At 42.4% G+C, this 24281-nt stretch overlaps 1 protein-coding gene across 3 annotated transcripts in view; it reads left to right on the top strand.

Annotated features, from left to right (window-relative positions):
* txndc16 (thioredoxin domain containing 16) overlaps positions 1-24281 on the top strand; it is a 134097-nt gene that overhangs the window by 901 nt on the left and 108915 nt on the right. For 2 of the 3 annotated variants that reach the window (XM_041215250.1, XM_041215251.1), the window contains exons 2-7: positions 1935-2178; positions 4251-4333; positions 5143-5216; positions 11273-11347; positions 20419-20540; positions 23581-23671. In XM_041215250.1, the coding sequence (XP_041071184.1) occupies positions 2022-2178; positions 4251-4333; positions 5143-5216; positions 11273-11347; positions 20419-20540; positions 23581-23671 (602 nt within the window). In that variant the 5' untranslated portion in view covers positions 1935-2021. The remainder of the gene's footprint in view (positions 1-1934; positions 2179-4250; positions 4334-5142; positions 5217-11272; positions 11348-20418; positions 20541-23580; positions 23672-24281) is intronic. The other variant, XM_041215252.1, reaches the window with a different exon arrangement.

Raw genomic sequence — 24281 nt, forward strand, 5'->3', positions numbered from 1 at the left:
ATAATTTCCATGTAATTCTAAAAAATAGAAAATACTGGAAATATATAACCAGTCCATCAGCATCTAAAAAGAGAATGAATTAATTTGTTCTGACTGGAATAAAACAGAAAATGCTGGATAAACTCAACAGGTCTGGCAGCATCTGTGGAGAGAGAAATAGAGTTATCGTTTTGAGTACGTATGACTCTTCTTTAGAGCTAAAAAGTCAGAGTGGAGCCAATTCTGATGGAGCACCATTTCTAATGATAAATAGCAAAACCTTTCCTTGCTCCCATCCTGGTCATCCCTCTGGAAATAGCCCTCATCTTTGATCTGTCAAGTGCAAGGGGAAAAAATGGTTTAGATGTTCGTCATTAGAGTTGGTTGGACTACTTGAAGCACTTGGAGGCCTTTAACTCCTTCCACCGCCCCTTTCCACCCTCACCTCCCAACAACCTGTGAGGAGTTCATCAACTTGTTTGCCACTAAGATTGGGATCATCTGTTCAGTTTTAAGTGCAGTTCCCCACCCCCACCCCCCTCCCTTTCATCCCCTTGCCCACCAAGCTAAACCCCACCAGGTTTTTACGTTCTAGTTCTAAACCTGAATCTCTCCTATTTCCTCACTCGCCCTTTCTGAGGACATCTCATTAATGAGACACATCTCCTGCTTCCTTGACTCCGTTCCCACTAAACCACTGACCTAGCCCACTTCCTTAGCTGGCTGACATTGTCAAAGGTTCCCGCTCCTCAGGTATTTCAAAACTGCCAACTTCACCTTCCTCTTCAAAAATACCCATCTTTGACCTTTCTGTTGTCACAAGCTTCCATCCCAATTCCAATCTTCCTTCTCTAAAGTCTTTGAACTTGTTTTTTTAAGCTTCCAGATATATGCTGATGTTGCAGCTCTCTTAGATTCTCCCTAATCAGGCTCATATCCAGGCTACATCATCAAAATGGCTTAATCAAAGTCATACAAACGTCCTCTGTGATTATGATTGTGGGGTATTCTCATTTTTTGATCACTTTGCAACCTTTTACCTGGTTGATTATACCACCCTCCTTCAACACCTTTGTTGATAAGCTGTGGAATTGCCTTCACTTGGTTCTATTCTTTGTATCTAAGTTTCTCTTCCCAGGCCTGCAACATTATCTCAGGGGTTGCCCAAGAATCTATTCTTACTCCCCTCCTTCTACTCATCTACATGCTGTCACTTGACAATAGGATTTTCAGAGGTGGGATCAATTTCCAAATGTATGTTCATGATACCCAGCTCTTCCTCTCCACCATCTGCTCAGACCCTTCCACTGCCCCTGTGTTGTCCAAAATCCAGTCTTAGCTGAGGAACAGATTTGTCCAGTTAAATATTAGAAAGACTGAAAACATTGGCATTGTTTCAGCCCCTGCCACAAGCTCCTTGGCATACCCTTGATGGTGGCATAATGGTAATGTCATTGGACTAGCAATTCAAAGACCAAGGCTAATGCTCTGGGGACATGGGTTTAAATCCCACCAGGGTAGCTGGTGGAATTTAAAATTCAATTCATAAATCTAGTCTCAGTATTGGTGACCATGAAACTAGCATTGATTGTTGTAAAAACCCACCTAGTTCACTAATGCCCTTTAGGGGAGGAAATCCTTAAGGCCATCCTTACCTGGAGGGAGTTTTGAAATAGTGTAGATATTCAAAAGAAAATTCTTTTAAAGTAGATTTTTATGTATTACATTGATTAAGTGATTTAGGGAATTGACTCTTGATGTGCTATGTTTTACAATAAGAGGACTAGTTTTCCTTGTAAAGTTTGTGCTCCTGATGCAACGGTGCTATTTTAACATGTAATGGCTTTTTGTTGGACTTAAACATATGAGACTGCAACATCATGATGGGTTATGGGGAATTGAACATGATTTGTAGAATATATCTCACTTATTACTGCTAGCTTTTCGTTTTCCAGATTGAGATAAACAACTTGCTGCTGAGGATTTCATTCAACGTATTTGAGCAATTCTTGGGATCAGAACGCCTTTATCTATCTGCTAAAATGGCCCAATGGCATTCCTACCTTTGCTTAATTTTATTATATGCTGTTTACTTTAATGCTGTTGATAGTATGAAGATGTTACGCACCTTAAATCAACAACACTTTATCAATATTCTACAATCAGGAAAAACTTCTTTAATATACTTCAAAAGAACAAGTAAGTATTCGCTGGCTTGGGAAATATTTGAAACAAAATGCTGCTTAAAAAATAGAACTTTACGTTATTTGTATCCATCTGATAAATATAGTACATTTAGAAATCCATCTTGCTTCTTTTGGGCAAACCGGGCAACATTGTTCATCTTGGTTTGGTCCAAGTTAGTTCTCTGCTGATTGTGGCTGAGATTATGCTCATGATTCTGAACTATTTTCTACTAAAATAGTTTCTCACACAGAAACCATAAAGCTTGTTGGTGTAGGAATAAGAAATGGCACTGGTATGGTATGGGTGCTTTTTCAAGATTGGGTTTAAGGATTGTTGTCGAGATAATGTATTGGGAGGTTTACTCTACATCTAAATTGAATTGTACCTGGTTTGTGATGCTTGTTTGTAAAACATAAATATAATAAATAGAAAAATGTACGAAAGCCTAGGACTGACAACCTAATCTTGAAGAGCGTAAATCATATTCACCCTTGCAAAAATAACTCCATCAATTTTCCTTAGTCTTATCTTTAAATTGAATTTTGAGTCCCAGAAAAAATGTACAATTTTTTTTCTGCCCCTTGACTGGACAGTAATAACCATTTGAACAGAATCAATGTAGATTTTAATTTGTGTTTTCTTTTCAAATTATCCAGTCTAATTTTAATGTTAATTTCAGTTTTACTTCAACAATTAATTCAACATGAAATAATCTGGTTGTCGTGAGAAACTACATTCATTACCTAACACATTCCGTGGATGATAATTTTTTTATCATTCCCTTTTCCTGTCCCTACTTTGTCTTGGCTCAGTTGTCGTACTCTCGCCTCTGAGTCATAAGATTGTGTGAACACAAGTACATAATTTGGGCTGACATTTCATTACAGGACTGAGGGATTGTTGCATTGTCAGAGATACCACCTTTTGAATGAGCTATTAAACTGAGGTTCCGTGTACCCATTTAAGCAATGTTGTTTCCATGTCATCATTTGTAGAAGAACAAGGGCATTCTCCAGTGTTTGGACTTGACTGCCTGCCTGGACTGCACTGCTGGCTGCCTTGCATTTTTTACCCTCCATAAACTTAAACTCAACCAAAATTCTGCTTCCTGTATTCTAACTTGCACCACGTCTGGTTCATGAATCACTCTTGTGCTCTCAGACTTGCATTTTGTTGCTGGGAAGCAACGCTTCGATTTGAAAGTTCTCATCTTTGTTTTCAAATCCCTCTGTGGCCTTGTCCTCCCTATCTCTGTAACCTCTCCAGCCGTCTACCCCCTGAGATATCTGTGCTCCTTCAACTCTGGCCTCTTGAGCATCCCTGTTTTAATTGCTGCTGCAATGATGACCATGCTTTCAGCTGCCTAGGTGCTTAGCGTTGGAATTCTCTCCCTAAACCTCTCTACACCTCTACTTCATTTTCTTCCTTTAAAGCATCACTTAAAGCCTACCTCTTTGACCAAGCTTTTGGTCATCTATCCTAAAAATTTTTTATGGTTCAGTGTCAGACTTTGTTTTATAATGCCTCTGTCAAGCACCTTGGGACATTTTATTTTGTTAATGGCCCTACATAAGTTTAAATTGTTGCTGCACATGTTCTGCATCAAATTTTATTTGAAAATGTTCCTGTGAAATGCCTTGGGATTGTTAACTATTTTAGAGGTGCTATATAAATGCAAGTTGTGGTCTTGGCTAATAATTGTCCATCAGCCAGCACCACCTAAAGAGATTATCTAGTTAATCATCACAATGCTGTTTGTGGGGCTTTTTGTACATATATTAGTTGTCACTGATTATTTATAAGAAGTACTTTGCTGTGGAATATTCTGAGAACATGAAAGGCTCCAATTTACTATAAGTTTATTTTTTTTCTTCATCCCCTTTCCCACTTACTGAAAACAGTATCAAGCTATTCCAAGTTACATCAACAAAATTGAAATTAAGTAAGGACAAGTAAAACTATTGTAAGAGCGAGGCAAAATCTTAGCATTTGTTTATCTTTGGCCTCCCATATGCTCTAGAAGAATTACAAAAATAGACATTCAGTTCAAAACACTAAAAGCATTATTTGTTTCTATGTTTCAGCCAACCCGTCAATCAGACTTTTCCTTCAACAACTAGAAAATTCTTCAGAATCACTTGAAGAGTATGGCATCACAGTGGCTCAGGTGAATTAAAATTCCTTCTATGGAACATCTTTTAAAACATGCTCTGCCATTGAGATCTGGCTTGGACAGTTTGCATACCACTTTGAGATGCTATATATGCAAAAATGAGGGTCATGGGGAGAGAAACTTAGTTCCATCTTCTCAATTTTTAGGACAACCTAGCTAAATATTAATGGAAATTATTTAAAACAATGCAAGAAGAAATGCAACCATCTGAGTATTACAGCAGTGCATAACATTGCATCCCTAATGGCTGTTCTACAGGATTGTTGGTTACTGATTCATTCATTCTATACTGTACATGCTTATGTTTTAAAGCTCAAGCATCTTGACCTATGGAGGCATTGATTAGAGGATGCTTGCTGAGAATGAAAAATGGTGGAAGTGCTGGCTGAGTTGCTTTTATGCTGATCTTCTGGCGCTATTGCTGGAGTTTAGATGCATCTGCCTCTAATAATAAGCCAAAGCAGAGAAGGTGAAAAAAAAAATATAAGAGGCTTCAGGAAAACAACTTTCCTAATAAAGATCCACCACATGGACTGCGGAGGATCAAGAGGAAGGCCATCTATCACCTTCCCAAGCACAGCCAAGGATGGGCACTAAATGTTATTGTGGTCAGTAATGCCAACATCCTGAAGAATTACATAAAAAAAGCTAGCATCTGTATGGATTTGATCCACAGAGGAGGGGAGAAGATAATAGGCTGGGCAATTTTTGGTGAGAGAAAATTGTTGAAATGAAGCCAGTGTTAGATTTGTAGATATTTTCTGTTACATTATCCCATTAAAATGCTGTGCCCCTTTTTGTAGGTTAATTGTGCCACAGAAAAAGTACCAAAATATTGTGAAAATGAAGATGTACTGAAGAAAGCGTATCTTTTCCGGTAAATTAACATATATTTATAATAATTATTTTCTATATCAAGTACCAGAAAGTTTTTATTTCTATTATTTACTTTGACTCCAACTTTTTTTTTTGATTCCTTGGCAGTTTATAATGATTAAATATATTGAGAATGCAGTTGTATTCCATATAAGCAACAAGGAGGATGCTGATAAGACTAGAAACACCTGAGAAACCTTGCTGATATTGGTTATTTTTAAGGTGTGACAGAACAATGAGTGATCTTTAAGGAAGCGAAGTTTAAGGACAGGTTAGGTACATAACAAGAGGGAGAGGCAGAGGAACCGGAACCAGAGCTCCTTGGATGATGAGGGAGATAAACAGTATGATGAAACAAAAAAAGGGTTAATGATGCGTGTCAGGTGAATTATTCAAGTGAGAACCAGGCCTAATACAGTAAGTTGAGAGGGGAAGTGAAGAGTAATGTAAGACTAGCTACGAGAGAATATGAGAATAGAATGGCATAAAAGGGAACCCAAAAATCATCATCTGGCATGCTGTTAGTAAGTGGGAGTAAGAGGCAAGGTGGGGCCTATGAGGGGGAAAAATGTGATCAATGCTTAGCACTCAGACAAGGCTAGAATACTTAGTAACTACTTTACATCAGTATTTTCTAAGGAAGAGGGTGCTGACAAAATATCAGTAGTAGCTGAGATGGTAGAAGCAAGGGACAGGGTGAAAATTAATAGTTAGGATTTACTGGAAAGGCTGGCTATACTCAGAACGGTTAAGTTGCCTGGCTCGGATGGCTTGCATCCCAGGTTGCTAAAGGAAGTAGGAGTAGAGATAGCAGGAAGGCTTGTCATAATCTTCTAATCTTCCCCAGAGCTGGGGAGGTGACAGAAGATTGGAGAATAGCAAATGGGGCACCCTTGTTCCAGGAAGGATGTAAGGACATTCCTAGTAACTACAGGCTGGTAAGTTTAAGATCAGTGGTGAATAAAGTTTTAGAAACAATAATTAGTGAAAAACTTAACAGGGACTTGGAGAGGTTTGAGTTAATTAAGGAGAGTCAGCAACAATTTATAAAATTTAGATCATACTTGACTAATTTAATTGAATTTTTTGATGAAGTAACAGGAAAGGTTCTTGAATGGAATACAATGGATGTTGTCTACTTGGATTTTAGGAAACTATTTGACAAATTACCATATAAAAGGCTGGTTAACAAAATTGAGGCTTATGGAACATGAGGGGTAGTGTCAGCTTGGATAAAAAATTGGCTGAAGGACAGAAAACAGCGAATTGGTTAATGATTGTTTTTCAGCCGGTAGAATGGTAGACAGTGGTTTTCCCCAAGGATCAGTGCTAGAACCACTACTGTTTTGATATAGTTAAATGATTTGCGTTTTGGAATACAGAGTAACATTTCAAAACTTGTCAATGATACCAGTAAACAGTAAGGATGATACTAATTGAATGCAGCAGGACACAGATAGGCTAGCAGAATGGACAAACAAGTGGCAGATGGAATTTAATACAGAGAAGCTTTTTTTTATTCATTTATGGGATGTGGGCATCGCTGGCTAGGCCAACATTTATTGCCCATCCCAAAGGCAAAGTGAGGTGATGTGTTTTGCAGAAGGGATAGGGAGAGGTAATATAAAGTTAATGGCATGGTTTCAAAGAATCTGCAAAGCACAAGGACCTGGAGGTTCATGTGCATATTTCTTCAAAGGTGATGGAACAAATTGAGAGAGTTGTCAGCAAAGCATATGGGATCTTGGGCTTCATAAATAAAGGTATTGAGTACAAAAGCAGGCAACTTATTCTGAACCTCTGTACAGCTCTGGTTAGGCTACAACTAGAGTATTACATCCAGTTCTGATCATTGCAATCTAGGAAGGATGTGACGGCAATTGAGAAGATGCAGAAGAAAGAGATTTTGGCTGCAAGGTTTGGTTGGGCTTTTCTCTTTGAAGCAAAGGAAATTGAGGGAGATTTGATAAAGGCTTAGATAAGGTAGACAATGAAAAGCTGTTCCCATTAGCTGATGGTAAAAGGACTCGGGATCACAGATTTAAGGTTTTGGGCCAGAGATAGTGGGGGAGGGGGTAGATGAATTTCTTTCCATAGACAGTGGTAATGCCCTATGAGGGTGGTGGAAGCCAAAATGATCACTGATTTCAAAAAGGGGTTCGATGGCCACTTGAGGGAAATAAACTTACAGAGCTATGGGAATAGAATGTGACTGACTATAATAAAAACAGAAAATGTTGGAAATACTCAGCTGGTCAGGCAGCATCTGTGGAGAGAAAAACAATGTTAACTTTTCAGGTCTGCGACGTTTCATCAGAATCAGGGACCAGAATTAGGGACTGACAGGATTCCTCCACAGAGAACCGGCATGAACTTGATGGGCCAAATGGCCACCTTCTAACTCTTGATGACTCTATAACTTATGATTCTATAACTTTAGGATATAGTTCAATGAGCACTAGCCATCTATCAGTACTTTCTCATTGCTGGCTTTCTATATATGAGCCTAATGAATAACAGCAGATTGTTTGAGCACGATCCTGTACTCCTAAGATGTCCAAATAAACAAACTTTCCAGAAGGCACTTTGACACAATGACCAGGACCATAAACCCTTACTAATTATATTCCCTTCTTTAGATCAAGGATGCTGAGGCCAGGTCTAATATCATTATTGCCATTAGTCATTTGGTAGTACAGAACTTGAGTATTGCTGAAAAATGAGACATCAAAGCTTTTTGTCTTGCACTTTGCAGAACACCAATATAAGGGGAAAACCATAGAGTCCACTTACCAACTGATCAACACTCTATTCTCATACAGTATAAATTGTTGTTTTCTCCTTAAGTTAGTATTCTTGCGAAGTGTCCTGATGAGTGCAAGACAAAAAGCTTTGACATGTCTCCTTATTGCCATCTTAATTAGGCAAGTTGTCATAGGGGATAAATTTTTAAAACTTAGTTTTGAGAGGAGTGGCTGGCTAGTGCTGTTAATTGTCTCCACTAGCAAGTTAATTTCAGTCATGTTTTTCAGCTGTTGATATATACATGCTTACAATCTTACAGTAGTGCTAAGTTATTTATTTGAGAATCATGAGTATATTTGACATATATCAGATGTCAAAAGCAATTGAACACAGAAAACCTGTGAATTACAGCTGTACCTGTCTGAAAGATAAAATTGAATAACGTGTTTGAATGTCTAATATGAAGAGATTGCTACGACAATGATGTGCGCTGAAAGGTTGCTTGGAATGGTGTAAATTTAGCTGGATCTCTCAATTTCTCTGCTTCATTATAATACTTTATTGAGTGAAAAATGTGCCCAAGTTACATTTGTCAAAGTTAAGATTCTGAAAAGCGCATTTAAGATTTCAGATGCCAGATTACTTTTGAGTCAGTTTCAGGTATTATGTAAATTCAGTATTTTGAATTTTAAATCTGGACATTAATTTTACCCTGAATTATATAACCTGGTAGCTTTGTGCCTTCCATCTTTTGGAGTGAGCAGGAGTGTATGATGGACAGCTCCTGCAACCTTTATTGTGAAATATTATGGTAAAAGGGTATTGTTTACCTATTACAGACTGCATGGCATAAATTTCAGATCATGACACTTGCTGTGAGAGTTGTGATTGAGCTCAAGTTGTTGTTCTTAATTCACCATCCTGAACAGGTTAACTGGTGAGGTTGGCTGTCATATTTCCAGCGCTATATTATAGCCTTTCCATGATTGAAGAGGGATGTCAAAGATATTGATTTGCAGGTAGAGAGATCATTGGCCTCAGTTCAGGTTCTCGTTGATGAATATAGTTGAGGATCAGGATCACACAGGACTGAAGAGTGCTGTGGTCTTTCTCATCTTTCTTCTGTTATGGCAAAGTTCTGATGTTGGTTAAACTTGAGCTGGTTAAGAGATAGCAAGAAGAGTTTTCATTCATAGCCATTAAGTGGAATGGCTTCATTCAGTTCAGGTGCAAGGCCATTACTTAGCTGTGAAGTGCATTTGTGACAAAAGTGGAAGGAAGACTCTTACCTTATGGTTGCTCATAACCCTCAGAGGAGAGTTAATCTTACAGTGGCACATCTTATTCAAACTGCTCACATGAGAACATGGATTAAGCAGTTGATAATGGAATGGGACACTCAATTTCGATATCTAAGACATCAAAGTAACTTACATGTTGACAGGTGAGCTACATGCTTTGCTTGGTGCTGAGGATGGATGCATCTTATAGCTGAGCTGTAAACAAAGGCTTGAGACAACATGTGCTGGGTACTGCTTTCAGGAGGCTGTAGACAAGAAGGTGGTGATTTTGCCATGGTTCATTGTTTACCACAATTGAATTCCAGAGAGACAACACGTTGCACCTACAGCATCAATTATACTGGATATGTGTCCATGCTGTAATCAGGAAGATGGTGGTAGCACAGACATTTCATAGTGATTATGTGCACAATAAACTGTTTCTGAAGATTGCTAAAAAGAGAGATACGCCATGCACTCATAAAGATAGCTCACAAGAAATTACCGACGGTATTGGGGAGAAACAATTTATACTGCATGAAAAGAGAGTGCCAATTGGTTGGCAAGTGGACTCTGATTGGTGGAGGCATTGCCATGAAGAATGCAGCATGGAACAGTTAACTGCCCAGCTTTGTTCAAATTCAAACAGGATTGCCCTAGGGAATGAACCAGGTATTGACTGGTTTTCAGTGCAATTCTTCACACAATCCTTCACATTTAATCACATCTTGTGCTAAGAATTACACTGAAAACCAATTTAGGATTCAGTCAGGCTTGCAGTGTGGCTGATCCATGCATGCAAGAAGCCACATATACTCACACATAGGGTCCTGTCCCTTCCAGACAGAAGGCCCATGTCCACATGTTGTGCCTATTTCAACTAAACAAAAACTTAGTGAACAGTCATTCCCTGGTTCATTCCCCAGGGCAATGCCTTGACCAATCCAAGATGACTGGCCAGATTTGAATTTGAACAAAGCTGGGCATTCTCCATAGCAGTGTGTCTACCAACCAGAGTCCAATTGCAAATCAATCGACACTCTCTTCTCATGCAGTATAAATTGTTGTTCACTGTTATAGCTGGTAATTTCCTTCAAGCCATCCTGATGAGTGCATGATGAAAAGCTTTGATAGCGTGTCTCTTTTTTTCAGTGATACTCAAGTTCTGTACTACCAAATGATTATTTGTTTATGAAGAGTTCTGAAACCTATTATCTATCTGCCCAGTGAGGGACAAAATTGAAGAATGTTAGCTCTAAAAAAAGCCAATTAGTGATTCCTAACATTAAACCAGCGATTACACTTCAGAAGCACTTCATTGACTGTGAAGTGCTTTGAGATTGTATAGTTAGCTCTGGCTCATGATGAGATTCATAGGGGTAGACTTGACACTGGAACTCATCCCACAATTCTCAGATAACTTAGTAAGCCAATTCTATAAAAGGTAGGGTAGCCTTAGTTGGTGAAGGAGAGGAATGATTTCCAATGCTCATGTACACCGCAGTTTTAGCTGGTTAAGTACCAGCAATATCCTCACGTGTGTGCGCGCGCACACAATGATCCCTAACCCTCGGCTTTGGTGCAAGTTCTATAGCATTTAGTACATGGGGTTGCGTGGCCTTCCAAGACTATGCACCCCAAGTTGGGTGAATGGAGCCTCTACTTCTGTGTATTTCTCTCCACCTTGGTTTGGAGACTCTTAATTGTGGTGATGAGTTTTCACACATGTCAAACATGTGGCACGTCCAGAAGAAATCTCCTTTTCCCAAAATGACTTGCCTCCATTTCTGAATACATCTCACGTTTTCTCTTTGCCCCTTATTGTGTATAATAACCTATAATGGAAACCTAAATGTGACTGAGGAAATGTACAGCAGGTCAACAAGACCTTAGGCTGATTGTGGCTCCGTTTGCTGATATATCCTACTTGTAGTTGTACTGTCTTCTATCACAATTAAATCTGATGTTTCATGTAGTTCCAAATAATGATAATTGCTAATTGAAACTTGTTTGTTTCTTTTCTCTTTAATAGGGGTAATATAATGCTTAGGAGCTTTGCAACTGATACATTATTTGATGTGGATGCAATTGTAGCAAATGTATTATTGTAAGTATGTTATTAAGTGGTTTGTTCGAATTTAAACTTAGTTAATGGAATTAGTGATATTAACAGTAAACTCCTGTTTGCGACTTCTTCTTTCGCCAATTCTTTTACCCAAGCGAAAGTGCTTGTACACACAATCACCATTGCACCACCAAATCTTCACCCTTTTGCAATTTAAGCATTAAAAGTTTTTACCTGAACATATATTGGACCTGAAATAAAGAAAAGCCGGCACTTAGAAGCCATAAAAAAAGTTCCTGTGATGTATTTCCTCCATAGAAGTGCATACTTCACATATGCCGTCTCTAACTGCACATGGTTTGCTGTGATTTACAGGATATAGTACTGTAACTCCCAATCAGTATTTTGCAGTACAGGTTCAGTGCAGCACTTTACTAAAAATGGCTGAGTCAGAACCAAGCAGAAAATGTCCCAGGAAAGTGATGACACTTGCACAAAAAGTCCCAATCTTTTTAGATCGACTGAAAAATGGTACAAGTGCCATCATGTTGGCCAGGGAATACTCTCTTACTGAATCCACAATTGGACACATTAGGCAGTCTGAAGAAAAATTAAGTGCCAGTGTTAGTGTTTCTGATAGTCATACTACCAGGTTAACTTTTGGAAGTAGGAGAGACCTACACTTAGAAGAAATTACTCAACATGTGTAAAGAGCACCAGCATCGAAGGAGGACCCCAGTTAATGGTCCAATCATTAGAAATAGACACTTGAATTGTACCAGCACACAAAAAGTAGTAAAGAGGGTAGTGCTGGTGTCATGGGTAATAATAGTGATGATGCCTCTCCTTTGACTTCCAAAGGATTCTCAGCCAATGCAGGATGGTTTGAGTGCCTTAAAAAAACATTTTGGGCTGCAGAAATTGGTGGGGGAGGCTGCACCATGCAGCTGCAGGAGAGTTTCCCAAGGTGCTGCAGGGATACATTGAGGAGAGAGGCTACCAGACAGAGCAGGTCTTTGACACATGTGAAACTGGCTAGTTCTGGAAGAAAATACCAAATAGGACCTACATATTGAAAGAAGAAAGGACAACTCCTGGTTTTGAAGCAACAAAGGACAGGGTAACACTTCTACTATGTGTCAATGCGGCTGGTATTAAATGTAAATCAATGCTGGTTTATAGGTCAGAAAACCCTTGAGCGTTTAGAGGGGAAAAATAAATTCTCATCTGCCAGTCTTTTAGGAGGCTAACAGCAACACCTGAGTTACAGCAGTAGCATTTGAAGACTGGTTTGAGAATTGCTTTATTCCAGAGGTCAGGATTTGTCTGAGGGAAAAGAGCCTGTCTTTCAAAGTCCTACTAATAATCAATAATGCACCTGGACATCCACACTCTTTTTTGCAGGGAGCTATCCAGATGCTGACATTTTGTTTTTATCCCAAATATGACCTCAATTATCTTTATCTTGTGCAGAAAAGTTTCACATCTGACTGACAAGAACAATGCTTATCAGAACAAGGAACCACAGGCGGGGAGACATTCTTAGGAGTTTATTGACAATAGTGATCAGTCTGTACAAGTGAACAACACCCATGGCCAGGCTGTGAAACTACTGCTTCCTGATTGGGCTCAGGTGCACCTCGCTGCCTGAGCTGCAGTTGGGAGTGGATAGGGCTTGGTGCTCCTGTGGTTTCTGTCTCTGGATTGCTGCTACTGGGGATTCTCTTTTTGGCTTTCACCTGGAGGAGAAGTCTTGCCCACTGGGAGGAGAAAGGAGTTTGGGAGTTGGACTGTCTTCTTTTTGGAGTCTTCTACAACCTGCTGTTACAGGGTTGGGCCAGCAAGGCCTGAAGAGCCTGGGAGTGGGAGTTCGAGGAGAGCCAAGAAAGAGGATTCCACTACAGCCAGAGAGGGAGGATTGCTGTGCTGGAGGTGGGTGCCTGGGGGAAAGTAAAGACTCTGGTTCAACTGCTTAGTTGGCAGCAGTGGGAGGAAGGAAGACCTAAAGAGGGAGTGCTGCGAGAGGAAGGATTAAAATAGTCCTCCCCTTACACTAGGCACGGTGCTGGTAGCACAAATTTCTGACTATGAAGACTACTATAGCTAGCCTCAACATAAATGGCAGCAGGGACGCACAGCGCAGTTTCCAGAACTTCTCGGTCCTCAGGGACGGGATGTATGCAGTGTGCTTCCTGCAGGAAAACCATACTGTACCCTCGGGACCCAGGACCATCTCGGTACCCAGCGCTGCATGCTAGGTCTGAGTAAGTTGCGGGACCTGGACGGATCCTTCGGCTTGGTGGACGTCTGGCGACATCTCCGTCCTGACTCCAGCATTTTCCACTTTCGTGTCATCTGGAGTCAGAGTGCCCAGATTTGACCGCCTTTATGTTTCCAAGGCGTTCATGTCCTGCGGTCCATTGGCTTCTGTGCAGCAGGAGCTGTGCTCAGACCACTGTCTGGTGTGGGAGGAACTCGCTCCATTCTGCGCTCGGATGGGGTCAGCGTACTGGCAATCTGATAACCTGTTGCTGGAGGACGAGAGGCTCCTGGACTCATTCCGTCATTTCTGGGCCAGCTGGAGAAGAAAGCGGGGAGGCTTCCCCTCCTTGAGGCTATGGTGGAACGTGGGAAAGACCCACGTCCGGGTTTTCTGTCAGGAGTACGTGAGGGGATCGACAAAGAGGCAGAAATCTAGGGTCAACGAGTAGGAGGAGGTGCTCGGCCTGGAAACATGTCTCCGTCAGCTCGATGTGGACTTGGGCCTGTGGCTGGTGTACGAAGAGAAGAAGGGTGTGCTGCGGGACCTGCAACTTGTTGGGTTCCCGACATGTACATGAGATCGTGGATCCAGTTCCTCCGGGACCTGGACCGCATCTTCCCCTTCTACTCGCTTGGAAAAAAGGCACAGGATCCGTCAGCATCACCTTACGCTGCTAGCCAACAACAGATCCCTTGCCTCGGATCTGGAGGGCATCAGGGACATTGTCAAGACCTACTACACTGCCCTGTTTTCTCCGGATCCGTCCAGCGAGGATGCTCGCAGAGTTTTGTGGGAGGACCTGCCATAGGTCGGCCCGGAAGGCGCCGGAAAGCTTGAATCCTCTATAAGTCTGGGGGAGCTGACTGGCGCCCCAGGGGCAAATCCCCAGGGCTGGACGGGCAGTTCTTCAGGGCATCTGGGACGTCCTGGGGAATGACTACGGGATCCTGGGGGAGAGTATCACTACCAGGGCGATGCACCCCTCGTGGCACAGGGCCGTGATTCCCCTACTGCCAAAGAAGGGGGATCTTCACCTTAAGAATTGGCACCCGGTCTCCCTCCTCGGCATGGTTTACAAGATCTTTGCCAGGGAAATGTCTTCTTGCCTTGGCACCTTGCTGGACCACATGATCCATCCTGACCAATCCTACAAGGTCCCGGGCCGTACCATCTTAGATAATATCCATCTGGCCCTGGACGTCATCCACTTTTCCCAGAGGATTGGTCTGTCGAGCGCCTTCCTGTCTCTTAATCAGGAGAAGGTGTTCGACAGGGTGGAGCACAAGTATTTATTTGGGACTTTGCGAGCATTCGGGTTCATGATGCATTACGTCACCCGGATCTGACTTCTGTACGCTGCTGCAGAGTGTCTAGGTAAGGTTAATGGATCTCTGGTGCCCCTTCGCTTTGGGAGAGGAGTGTGTCAGGGCTGCCCCTGTCAGGCCAATTGTATTCCATCTGCATGGAGTCTTTCCTGCATCTCTTGTGGAGGAGGTTGTCCAGGTTTGGCATCGGAATGGTTCTTTTGGATTAGACTGATGACGTGCTCCTCGTGTTCACCGACCTGGCTGACCTGTGGAGGATGCGCAAGTGCCAGGAGGTCGACTCCACCAGGATCAACTGGGGTAAGTGTTCTCTAGTCGGTCAGTGGCAGATAGATCCCCTACCTGAGAAGCTCAGGCCTTTCACCAGAGCAAGACCAGCCTCCTCTAACTGGAGGTCCACCTCTGCCCTGCTGAGGAATCCTGGCCAGCGAACTGGCAGGAGCTGGAGGCCAAAGTCACCACTTGCCTGCAGCACTGGACAGGACTGCTCAGAGTGCTGTCTTAACGGGGTCGAGTTAAGGTCACAATCCAGCTGATTGCTGCCATGTTGTGGTACCGGCTGGTCACTTTGACCCCTCTCTTGGAGTTTGTCTCAAAAATCCAGAGAATGCTTGTCAACTTCTGGGACAAAAGGCTGCACTGGGTCGTTGCTGAGGTTCTGAGTTTCCTGCTTATGGAGGGCAGTCAGGTGCTGGTGTGCCTAAGCACCCAGGTGATGACTTTCTGCCTACAGGCCCTGCAGCGATACCTTTACGTCGAGCCCCCTCCGAGATGGTGTGCCCTGGCGAAGTATTTCTTTCACCAGGTGCACGGCCTGAATTATGACTTGCAGCTCCTGTTTGTAGACCTGAGGGGCCTTTGTGGCTCCTTGCAGGTGATGCCCATCTTTTACCAAGACCTGATTAAAGTCTGGAACATGGTTGCCTTGCACCGCAGCTCTTGCCATCAGGAGTAGGGGCTGTTGTCAGAGCGCCGCTGCTCAGGGATCCGTCCCTCCACCATCCTCTCCGCCAGCCACTGAAGAGGGCTGTGGCTGCTGGGGTGATTAGGATTGGGGACGTGCTGGGTGGCAGAGGAGTGGGCTGGATGCTTCCACAGGAGTTTGCGCCCGTGGATGTCTGGCTCATAGCCAATGCCATTCAAGACCTTAGGACGGTCGTGCTTGGCCCTGACTTCATTCTGGGTCTCGAGGTGGTGAACGTACCCATGTTTGGACAGAATTCCACATTGGCCCCAAGCCCTGAACCCTCCCTTGGGAGCCGGTTCCTCACAACCTGAGTCGCCTCGTGGGACTGCCCTCAGTGCCCTTTAGCACGGTGCAGTGGGGTTTCCTGTATGTGCTGCTGCACATCCTTCTTTGCCTGCACCCTTGGTGCCGTCCCATGGTGGAGGTTCCCAGTGGGGGGCCCTCTACAGAGGTGTCCTCCCATTTTCCATCGAGGACCTGGGGTGGAGTGTGTTGCACGCAGTAGTCCCATACAACTGTAGGATGTGTCAGTTCATGGACTCCCAAGATGCCTGCGTCTATTGTGGCCTTGTGGAGTCCGTGGACCATAGGGTGCATATACGGTGTCTTAGGCTGCACTCCCTTTTCGGTTATTTGAAAAACCTTTTACTGTTTTGCTTGCATTTCAGTCCCATGCTCCTGATCTACAGGCACCTGGTGCTGAGGGAGGCCAGGAGGGAGGAGGACCTCCTTGTGAGCCTGCCAAGGTGGTCCAGGCAGCAGGCGATTGAGGGGGTCATCCGACCCGACTGTCGGCCCCTCTTCTGCGGCTATGTTCGTGGCTGGGTGTCCCTGGAGAGGAAGCATGGCGTGTCTTCCGGCACCATCGAGGCCTTCCGTGCTCAGTGGGCATCGCGGAGACTGGGGTGCTTTGTAGAGCCTTTTGATCACATTTTGATTTAATGTTGTTAAGTTTCCTCTGAATTTTTTTTTTGTTTTTGCAGTTTCCCTTTAAGGGGCTACTCTTACTTTATCCCTGATTTTGTTAATTTAGTTTGATTGTTTGACTCCAGGGTTACTATTACCTAACTTTCCAAACCCTGCTGCTACGCCGTGGTGCTCCCTGGACATCCACAGCAGAGTTGGAGGCAGCCTGCTGACTGTGAGACCCTGTCTGTGATGACCTTGATGGGTGTCCTCTGGAGGGCTGAGACTTGGTGGGCCATGCCTGCTTTCGGGGTCTTTCCGTGTGGCAGCGGCACCCTCCTTGGCCTGTGAAGCTGGACCTATGGAGGACACAAGAGGGGATTTGGATGGGCTGGTCGCTCCCAGAGTCACCTGAGTGATGGCCCCGGAGCATGCACCTGCTGATCCTCCTCCCTATGGGTGCCCGAAGGCCCCTGGCTGACTCCGTGAGTGGAAGGGGTAGCTGGAGTGAGATTGAGCTGCCCAGCACCACTCTTGCGTACACACTGTTGGAGGCCAAATATAGTATCAGCGATGGAGTTAAATCCACGCAGCAGTGCAGGAGTAACGTCCTGGACCAAAGTCTCCATGAAGGCCACCATTCTGCCAGTGTTGACCTTGGTGCGTTGCAATGCCGGCGCTATCACCTCAGCCTGAAGATAGACAGACTCCTCCATTGTGCCTTGCAATTTAAGGAGTGCAGTAAACATCCCTTCCTGATGTTCCCTAGCTTGCCTTTGCAGCTCCAGCAACTGTGACATGACCGAGTCCAGAGGCTCATCATCTGACTTGGACTCAGCAACGCCCTGGCCTCCAGGAGTCCTCCGAGTGCCAAAGACCTGGGAAGTCCCTGCCTCTGCCTGCTGTGGATCAGAAATTGCAATGTGCTCACCAGATTGTGATCTGGAGGCTACTCTAAAGCTAGGTCCCACTGAGGTGTGTGTCTCTTCACTGGTGGAGGGTGTGGGTGAGCACTTTGATGGGACTTCAGGGATGGTGCCTTCAGATTCCTCTCCAGAGGTTTCTTCGGAGCTTGATTGGAGGCCCTGGGTCATGGACTCTCTCAGCTGTTTGGCAAATGTGCCTGCAAAAGCAAGGGGCGATAATTAGTGCATGGCAGTGGCCTGTGAAACAGGACACATCACCCACAGCATGGTTGGCTGATGGATGTTGCACTGCTGGATCCTCAGTTGGTGGAGCAGCACCGACTTCGTGGTCAGCACAGGACTGGCCGCAGTCATCGCCAGCCAGCTGGATGGCTCTGTTTTTGAATTCTGTCAGGAGTTAGATCTCCAGCATCCCTCCACCTGTCTGCAACCTTTCCCTCCTGTTGTGTGCCAATTTGTCCTGCGTGAATAGAGATGGGGAGAGTGTATGAGGCCACCTGCCGGGCCAGATGATAAGTATGCCTGGCCTGTGTGGGTGGTTAGTGATACCATGGATGGGATGAGGACAATGATGGTGTGTGTGAAGGAGTGAATGGTGATGTTCCTTGCACTGGCAATGAGTGAGGGCCCAGTGGATGTGTTTGTGTGTGAGCTGGGAGTGATGAAAAGAGTGACTTACCCTGGTGGAACGAAGGAGATAATTCATTCTTTTGTGGCACTGGGTGGCTGTCCTCCTCTGCGGGGCATTTGCACTGACCACTGCTGCCACCCAAGCTGGGTTGGTGACATTGCTACCCATCTTGTGGCCAGAGCAGGGGTAGAGAACATCCCAACGGGCCTCCACCGCATCCAGCAGTCACTTGAGGGATCCGACATTGAAGCAGGGGGTTGCAGTCTTTTTTCCTTTGCTGGCCATGTCTCCCGGGCAGCAGTGGTGAGCTGGTGGTGATGAGCGCTTTGCTGGCGGCTGCCTTTTAAAGATGACGGCTGGCATGATGCAACAGTGGGATGATGACCGGCAGATGAATGAGAGCCTGCCCACCATGGAAACGATATGTTTCGCTGGAGTGAATAAATAATGAAGTGGGCTTGGGACGATACGGCGTGAAAACCTGCCGTTTTCGTTGGCGAGTAGGACTCCATTTTATTCACCCGCTACTACACTTAGTGCAATTCTGGGAAAATTCCACCCACTGAGTGAGAGGAGAGTGAATTAATAATATTTGAAAAATTTAAGGGAACATAATCATAATTGATTTGTAGTGCTCACAAGTACAGGCAACACCAGTATATCTTGGGGTATGAAAGTGATGGGAGTCACTTTTCTGATTAGATGATCTCACTTATTCAGTAAAGTACAAACAATTCTACACAATTTGTTACATCTCTTGGCTAGCATTTGACATACAAGTGGAAGTTTTGTTGACTAGGGTGTTGAAAAGCTGAACTATTCCATTGAATCACAATAAGCAGTGAAAGCAATTTTTCCCCCTTTTGTGCTTGGTTCTAACACTCATCATTTAGTTAAAAATGTCAAGTTTAAAGGCTACTTAGCAAGCCAAATCCTTCCAACCTTAAATGCAATGTGCAATTTTGATGATTTTTTTTGTTCTCAACTGGTCACCAGTTGTTTTTTTCAGACTTTGAGTTGGTCTTGAAGCTCATTGCCAGACATTTTTTGCTCTTTTTAACGTATTGCCCTCTGCTGTTCTCGTCAACTCCTATTATTTGATTTCTTTATAATTTTATACATATTTAATCAGCATTCTCCTCCAGACATATATATGTGATGCGTAAAAGGTTGTTGGAAGCATTTTCACTTGGATGATGTAGATGGCATGTTCAGTGTTCTGAAGGTGATTGAGTTCTCCATTTAAGAAAGTCATAATAATGAGATTGGGTATGACTAATGTGATTGATTAAAAATACTCAGACCTTTATAGAAAATATGATGATAAGATGATTCCGTCCAACTAGATTACTCCTCTCTCCTATAGATAGACTTTTTCTAGGTTACAGTTCTGTGAGGAACACCTACCCCTGCATCATCCCCTTAGGAGCATTCTTTAAGTATGAGTGCAGTGAGGATTAGTTCTATGTGGGAATATTGCAGTTGAACTTATTCTTGTCCTGAAGCATGCAATCAAGCTTTCAAGCGGGAGCCCTGTGTAGTAATCAAGACTGGACACTCCTGCTATGTTTTTCCTTTTTTCAATTTCAGTGTGCCAAGACCAATTATAGTATCCTTGGCACCACCCTGGTCAAGGTATTTCAGCAAAGTCATGAAGTTGAATCCGAGGCTTTTTAACTGTCACTTTAAATGAATATACTAATAGACTGTGTTATTTGTAAACAGTCCGTTTGTATTCCACATTTCTGAATTGCCCAGAACAATTTGTGCATCAGATATCATGCAGAGTAACCAGCTCGAAATCAGTGTGAATGTTGCTTTTAAAAAGAAAAGCAGCATTTTATTGCTAAGTAACGTTGCAATTACTTTCTGTATTGGACAGCTCATAATAAATAAATCATAGAGGGTTTTGAGTAATTTTTTGAGTTTCCTTCCTCCAGGCTGAATTCCACAATAACATTGGCTATTAAGTTTACAATTACTTCTCTTTAATTTCAAATGGTAAAGAATCTGAATAATTTCCTTCAATGAGTTAAAGCTCTTTATTTTTATTGTGAACTACTCAGATGACTGACCATGTATTGCTCTGTTATAGTATCTTGCTGTTTAACGAGATAAAATATGTATCCTCATTGATGGATCTTCATGACATTGAAAATAATATGAAAGGGCGAGGTGATGTCATCTTTACATTTGTACGAGCGATAGGAGTTCCAGGTATTGATAAACAAGATAACTTAAAGTTTAATGTTTTTGAACTGCTTTATAAGCACTCTGACACAAAGCATACAATTCCTGCTAACAGTTATTAATTCTGAGTACGACCTAATTATTTTAGCGTTTTTCCATAATATTATTCTACACAAAATCCAATTTCAGCCAGTGCTAGGAAAATTCTCTGGTATCATTTCTCATTGCTTGCTTTCCACTCTGTCCCAGCACAGAGATTACCTTAGGCAGAATCATTAGTGACATCCTTCATGACTGTGTCCTTGAATTCTCCATGATGTTCAGTATGGCCAATCACCCTGTACACCATCAATCCTCTGTGCTCAAACACTGTGAGAAAGCTATGCCTCAATGGAGTCAGAATAACACAAGCAATGGGTTCTTTTTCTACCTATCTGCCACCTTTGGAGTACTTTAAGATTCCATCCTTGACCCCTTTCTCTTTGTTTGCACACTGTGCCTAGTAGATATTCTCTGTAGACACTTGGTAGTTTCCAGTGTATGGTGATGATACTCAGCTCCACCTTTCCACCACCAGTATTGAAAGTGGGGCTGAGCTTTTTGGTCTGATTTTCTTGTCCTTTTATGATTAGTTTGCTTTGCTATAAATCACCAAGTCCTGATTAAACATTGATCAAAAGTTACCCTCTGTATTCAGAAAGTAGAAATTCAGTGTAGTTTTAATATTCCTGCTTTCTGTTAGTGATTAAGTGGTTGTCAATCAACAAACAATCATTCTATTGTTTATCTATTCTCCTTTCACATTATCCCAGGAGCCTCGAAACTGATGCAGCCTGAGTGATGCGGATAAAGTTTGAACACTGTCCCCTCCTTGTTGTTAACCTTCTGTTTCTAAGAAACTGACAGAATGAGAGGGGATACCAATGATGAGTGGGCTTACTAGCAAAGCACTCCCAGCCTTTTCCCTATATTGTCCCTCTTGAATTTATTTGGCACCCTTTCTTCCCATGTCCCCAATGACAGTTTGCAGTTATATGTTCCACTGAATTCCTAATGTATGAAGTTAGCATTAAACCTCCCAAGAAAATTGCAGCTGTTATGTCTCACTGTGTGTAAAGTTGTTAAGTTGCATGGAAACATATTTTCAAAAACAAATTATATGGTCCCAATATTTGTGGGCAAGGCTGTTAGCAGTGGCAAGACCCAGATTTGCCAGGAAGGCAAAGGTCCAACTGAGTTTAATTGCAGGACCTCATTAGCATATTTTACTCCATTCCTCATCAAGAAGTCAGCCAGACCGAGAGGCTGGCTGACTGCATGGCAGGAAAGTCAGCAGTGGAAGGCAGCAGCCATGACTGCTAGGGACAATCCATAGCTTGTGGGAAAGTAGAGTTGAAGCTTTAGATCAGCACGATCATATTGAAATGCAGAGCAGACTTGACGGGCCAATGGTCAATGCCTGCTCCTATTTCTTGTGTTCTTGTTCTAAGATGGTGTATGATGGGGTGCTTGGAGCGTGGCAGTGAGGAGGGAGGAATGGAGGGAAAGGTTGAGGCATAGTAAAGACGGTTGGCCAATTGTGGTGAGGAAGGCAAAGATTGTAGAGCATGAGGAGGGCATTGGACTGGCAGTCGAGAGGTCACAAGATCATGAAGGGGATGAAGTTGGAAGATCACTGGGATAGTGATCAGAAGATCATGGCAGAATAATTGCTTGACCACAAGTAGTGACTTATTATGCACTTATGTGCAGGATCAGGCAGCACTTGGTTCCCTTTAACTGCTGGATTTCCCAAGCACTGTAAAATATAACCTGCCAAAATCTGAGGGAGGGAGCCTTATTTAACTATTATAATCACAAATCCACCTTTCCAAAGTGGGCTAATCGGATGCTTTATACCCACCACAACTAAACTGGAAGTGGATACTTTCAAGTCGGCTTGGGGTCAGGTTTTCCATGTTAACTAATTTTACTCTCCCTTGACTATTGTGGAGAGATTAAAATTTCTCCCTTGCTTTTAGTACAAGTATTGCTCAGCAATTATTTGTTACCAAGGAAAACAAAAGCAGGGGTAGGCTCTAACAGTAGAATTACTGTGCATGTAAGCTTATGGGCAATCAAAGTCTATACTAAAGGTGTATTGATTTTTTTTTGTTATTTTCTGATATTTGGATTTTCACTGAATATGAGGGATTGATGAATAAAATATGAGTCTGTTTAATGCATCTGTTGAGTGAGAACCATCATATTACAACTAAAAGGCATGTTTGAGGATTGCAGAGCTGGTCAGCAGCAGAATAAGTTGCGAAAAAAGAGAGAATTCCTGACTTTAAAGATGATGCGGCACTTAAATATCAACAATAAAAAATACGTGTATACTCCAGCTATTCATTTCCATTTCTATTATTTATATTTATCTATTCATCCATCCTCCATTTTTCTCTCTCTGCTCGCCAAAACTCATTAAGACCTGTATACAATCCTTTCCTACGGCAATTCTGATGTGAACATTGCAATACCTGACTGTAATGGTTGCCTATCATGCCACTCGATGTTGTGCTAACGGAATGACAACACTGACCTGTAACCGTTACTAGTCAAGCTGCTAATTGAGTGCTGTTTTATTCCATTCCCACACAAATTACTCAAAGTTTTTGAAAGAACAAAATACTTCTGCCTTTTTCTTCTTTGTAACTGAAATTTTATTTGCAAGTAAAGTTTTAAAGAACATTTTAACTATTACTTATTTTACAATAAGGTGATTGCATTTGTCTTTGAATCGTGTTTTTGTGTCTTAATGCATCCCTTAAAGATTCTACTTGAATATTTCCAAAAGCCTGGCCTCGGAATTAATATTTTTACTCAAGTAGCGAGTCTGTTAGCTGAAGATAGATTCTGCATAAGTACTATGCACTATTTGCCAAGATGCATCAGAAACATTTAGCTAGGCATATAATGGAACACTTCTTAGCATCTAAGATTCTATATGGTTGCTTTTTGCAGAATTATTATTATTGTGTGCATATATATGCTTCAATTATAATGTGTTATTTATGATTTGTCTTAGAACATAGAGCCATTATGGAAACTGCTTTTGTTTATGGTGCCAAGTATCAGTTTGTGTTGACCACAGAACAAAGTGTTTTGGAAGGAATGGAGTAAGTATGACTCTAATTGAGAAAGCAGTGATGACAGACTTACCACTCAATGTTTCAAATTACATTTGTCCCAGATTTTGTGGTCAGTGGCAAACAAACAATGCTATTCATTACTATTACACTTTCTACATGCTTTCTATGAATGGGCTTGCAGTGATTAGAATTCCATTTCAATCTGGCACCCTCTACAGGCCATCGGGATCTGTGTGAACAAGACAAGCAATTGTGTATCTCTTTAAGATCGAATCATTTTTAATAAAGAATGCAGAGTACGAAGTGTCATTAAGTATCAGTTAGAATCCTTTATTCATTACTATTACACATTCTACATGCTCTCTATGGACGGGCTTGCAGTGATTAGAAATCCATTTCAATCCGACACCCTCTACAGGCCATTTGGGATCTGTGTAAAGAAGGTCTTTAAGATCGAATAATTCTTAATAAAAGTATGCAGAGTATGAAGTGTCAGGAAGTGTCAGTTGGAATGCTTAATTCAATACAATGTCGGAAAGCAAAATAGAGAGAGGGAAATAAATATGGGAATAATGAAAAAGTTTACATTTTTAAACAAAAATTGTAACCTCTAAAATAATTAAAATCTAACAGTGAT

Source organism: Carcharodon carcharias, chromosome 20 (assembly GCF_017639515.1).
Source record: "Carcharodon carcharias isolate sCarCar2 chromosome 20, sCarCar2.pri, whole genome shotgun sequence".
Lineage (NCBI taxonomy): Eukaryota > Metazoa > Chordata > Chondrichthyes > Lamniformes > Lamnidae > Carcharodon > Carcharodon carcharias.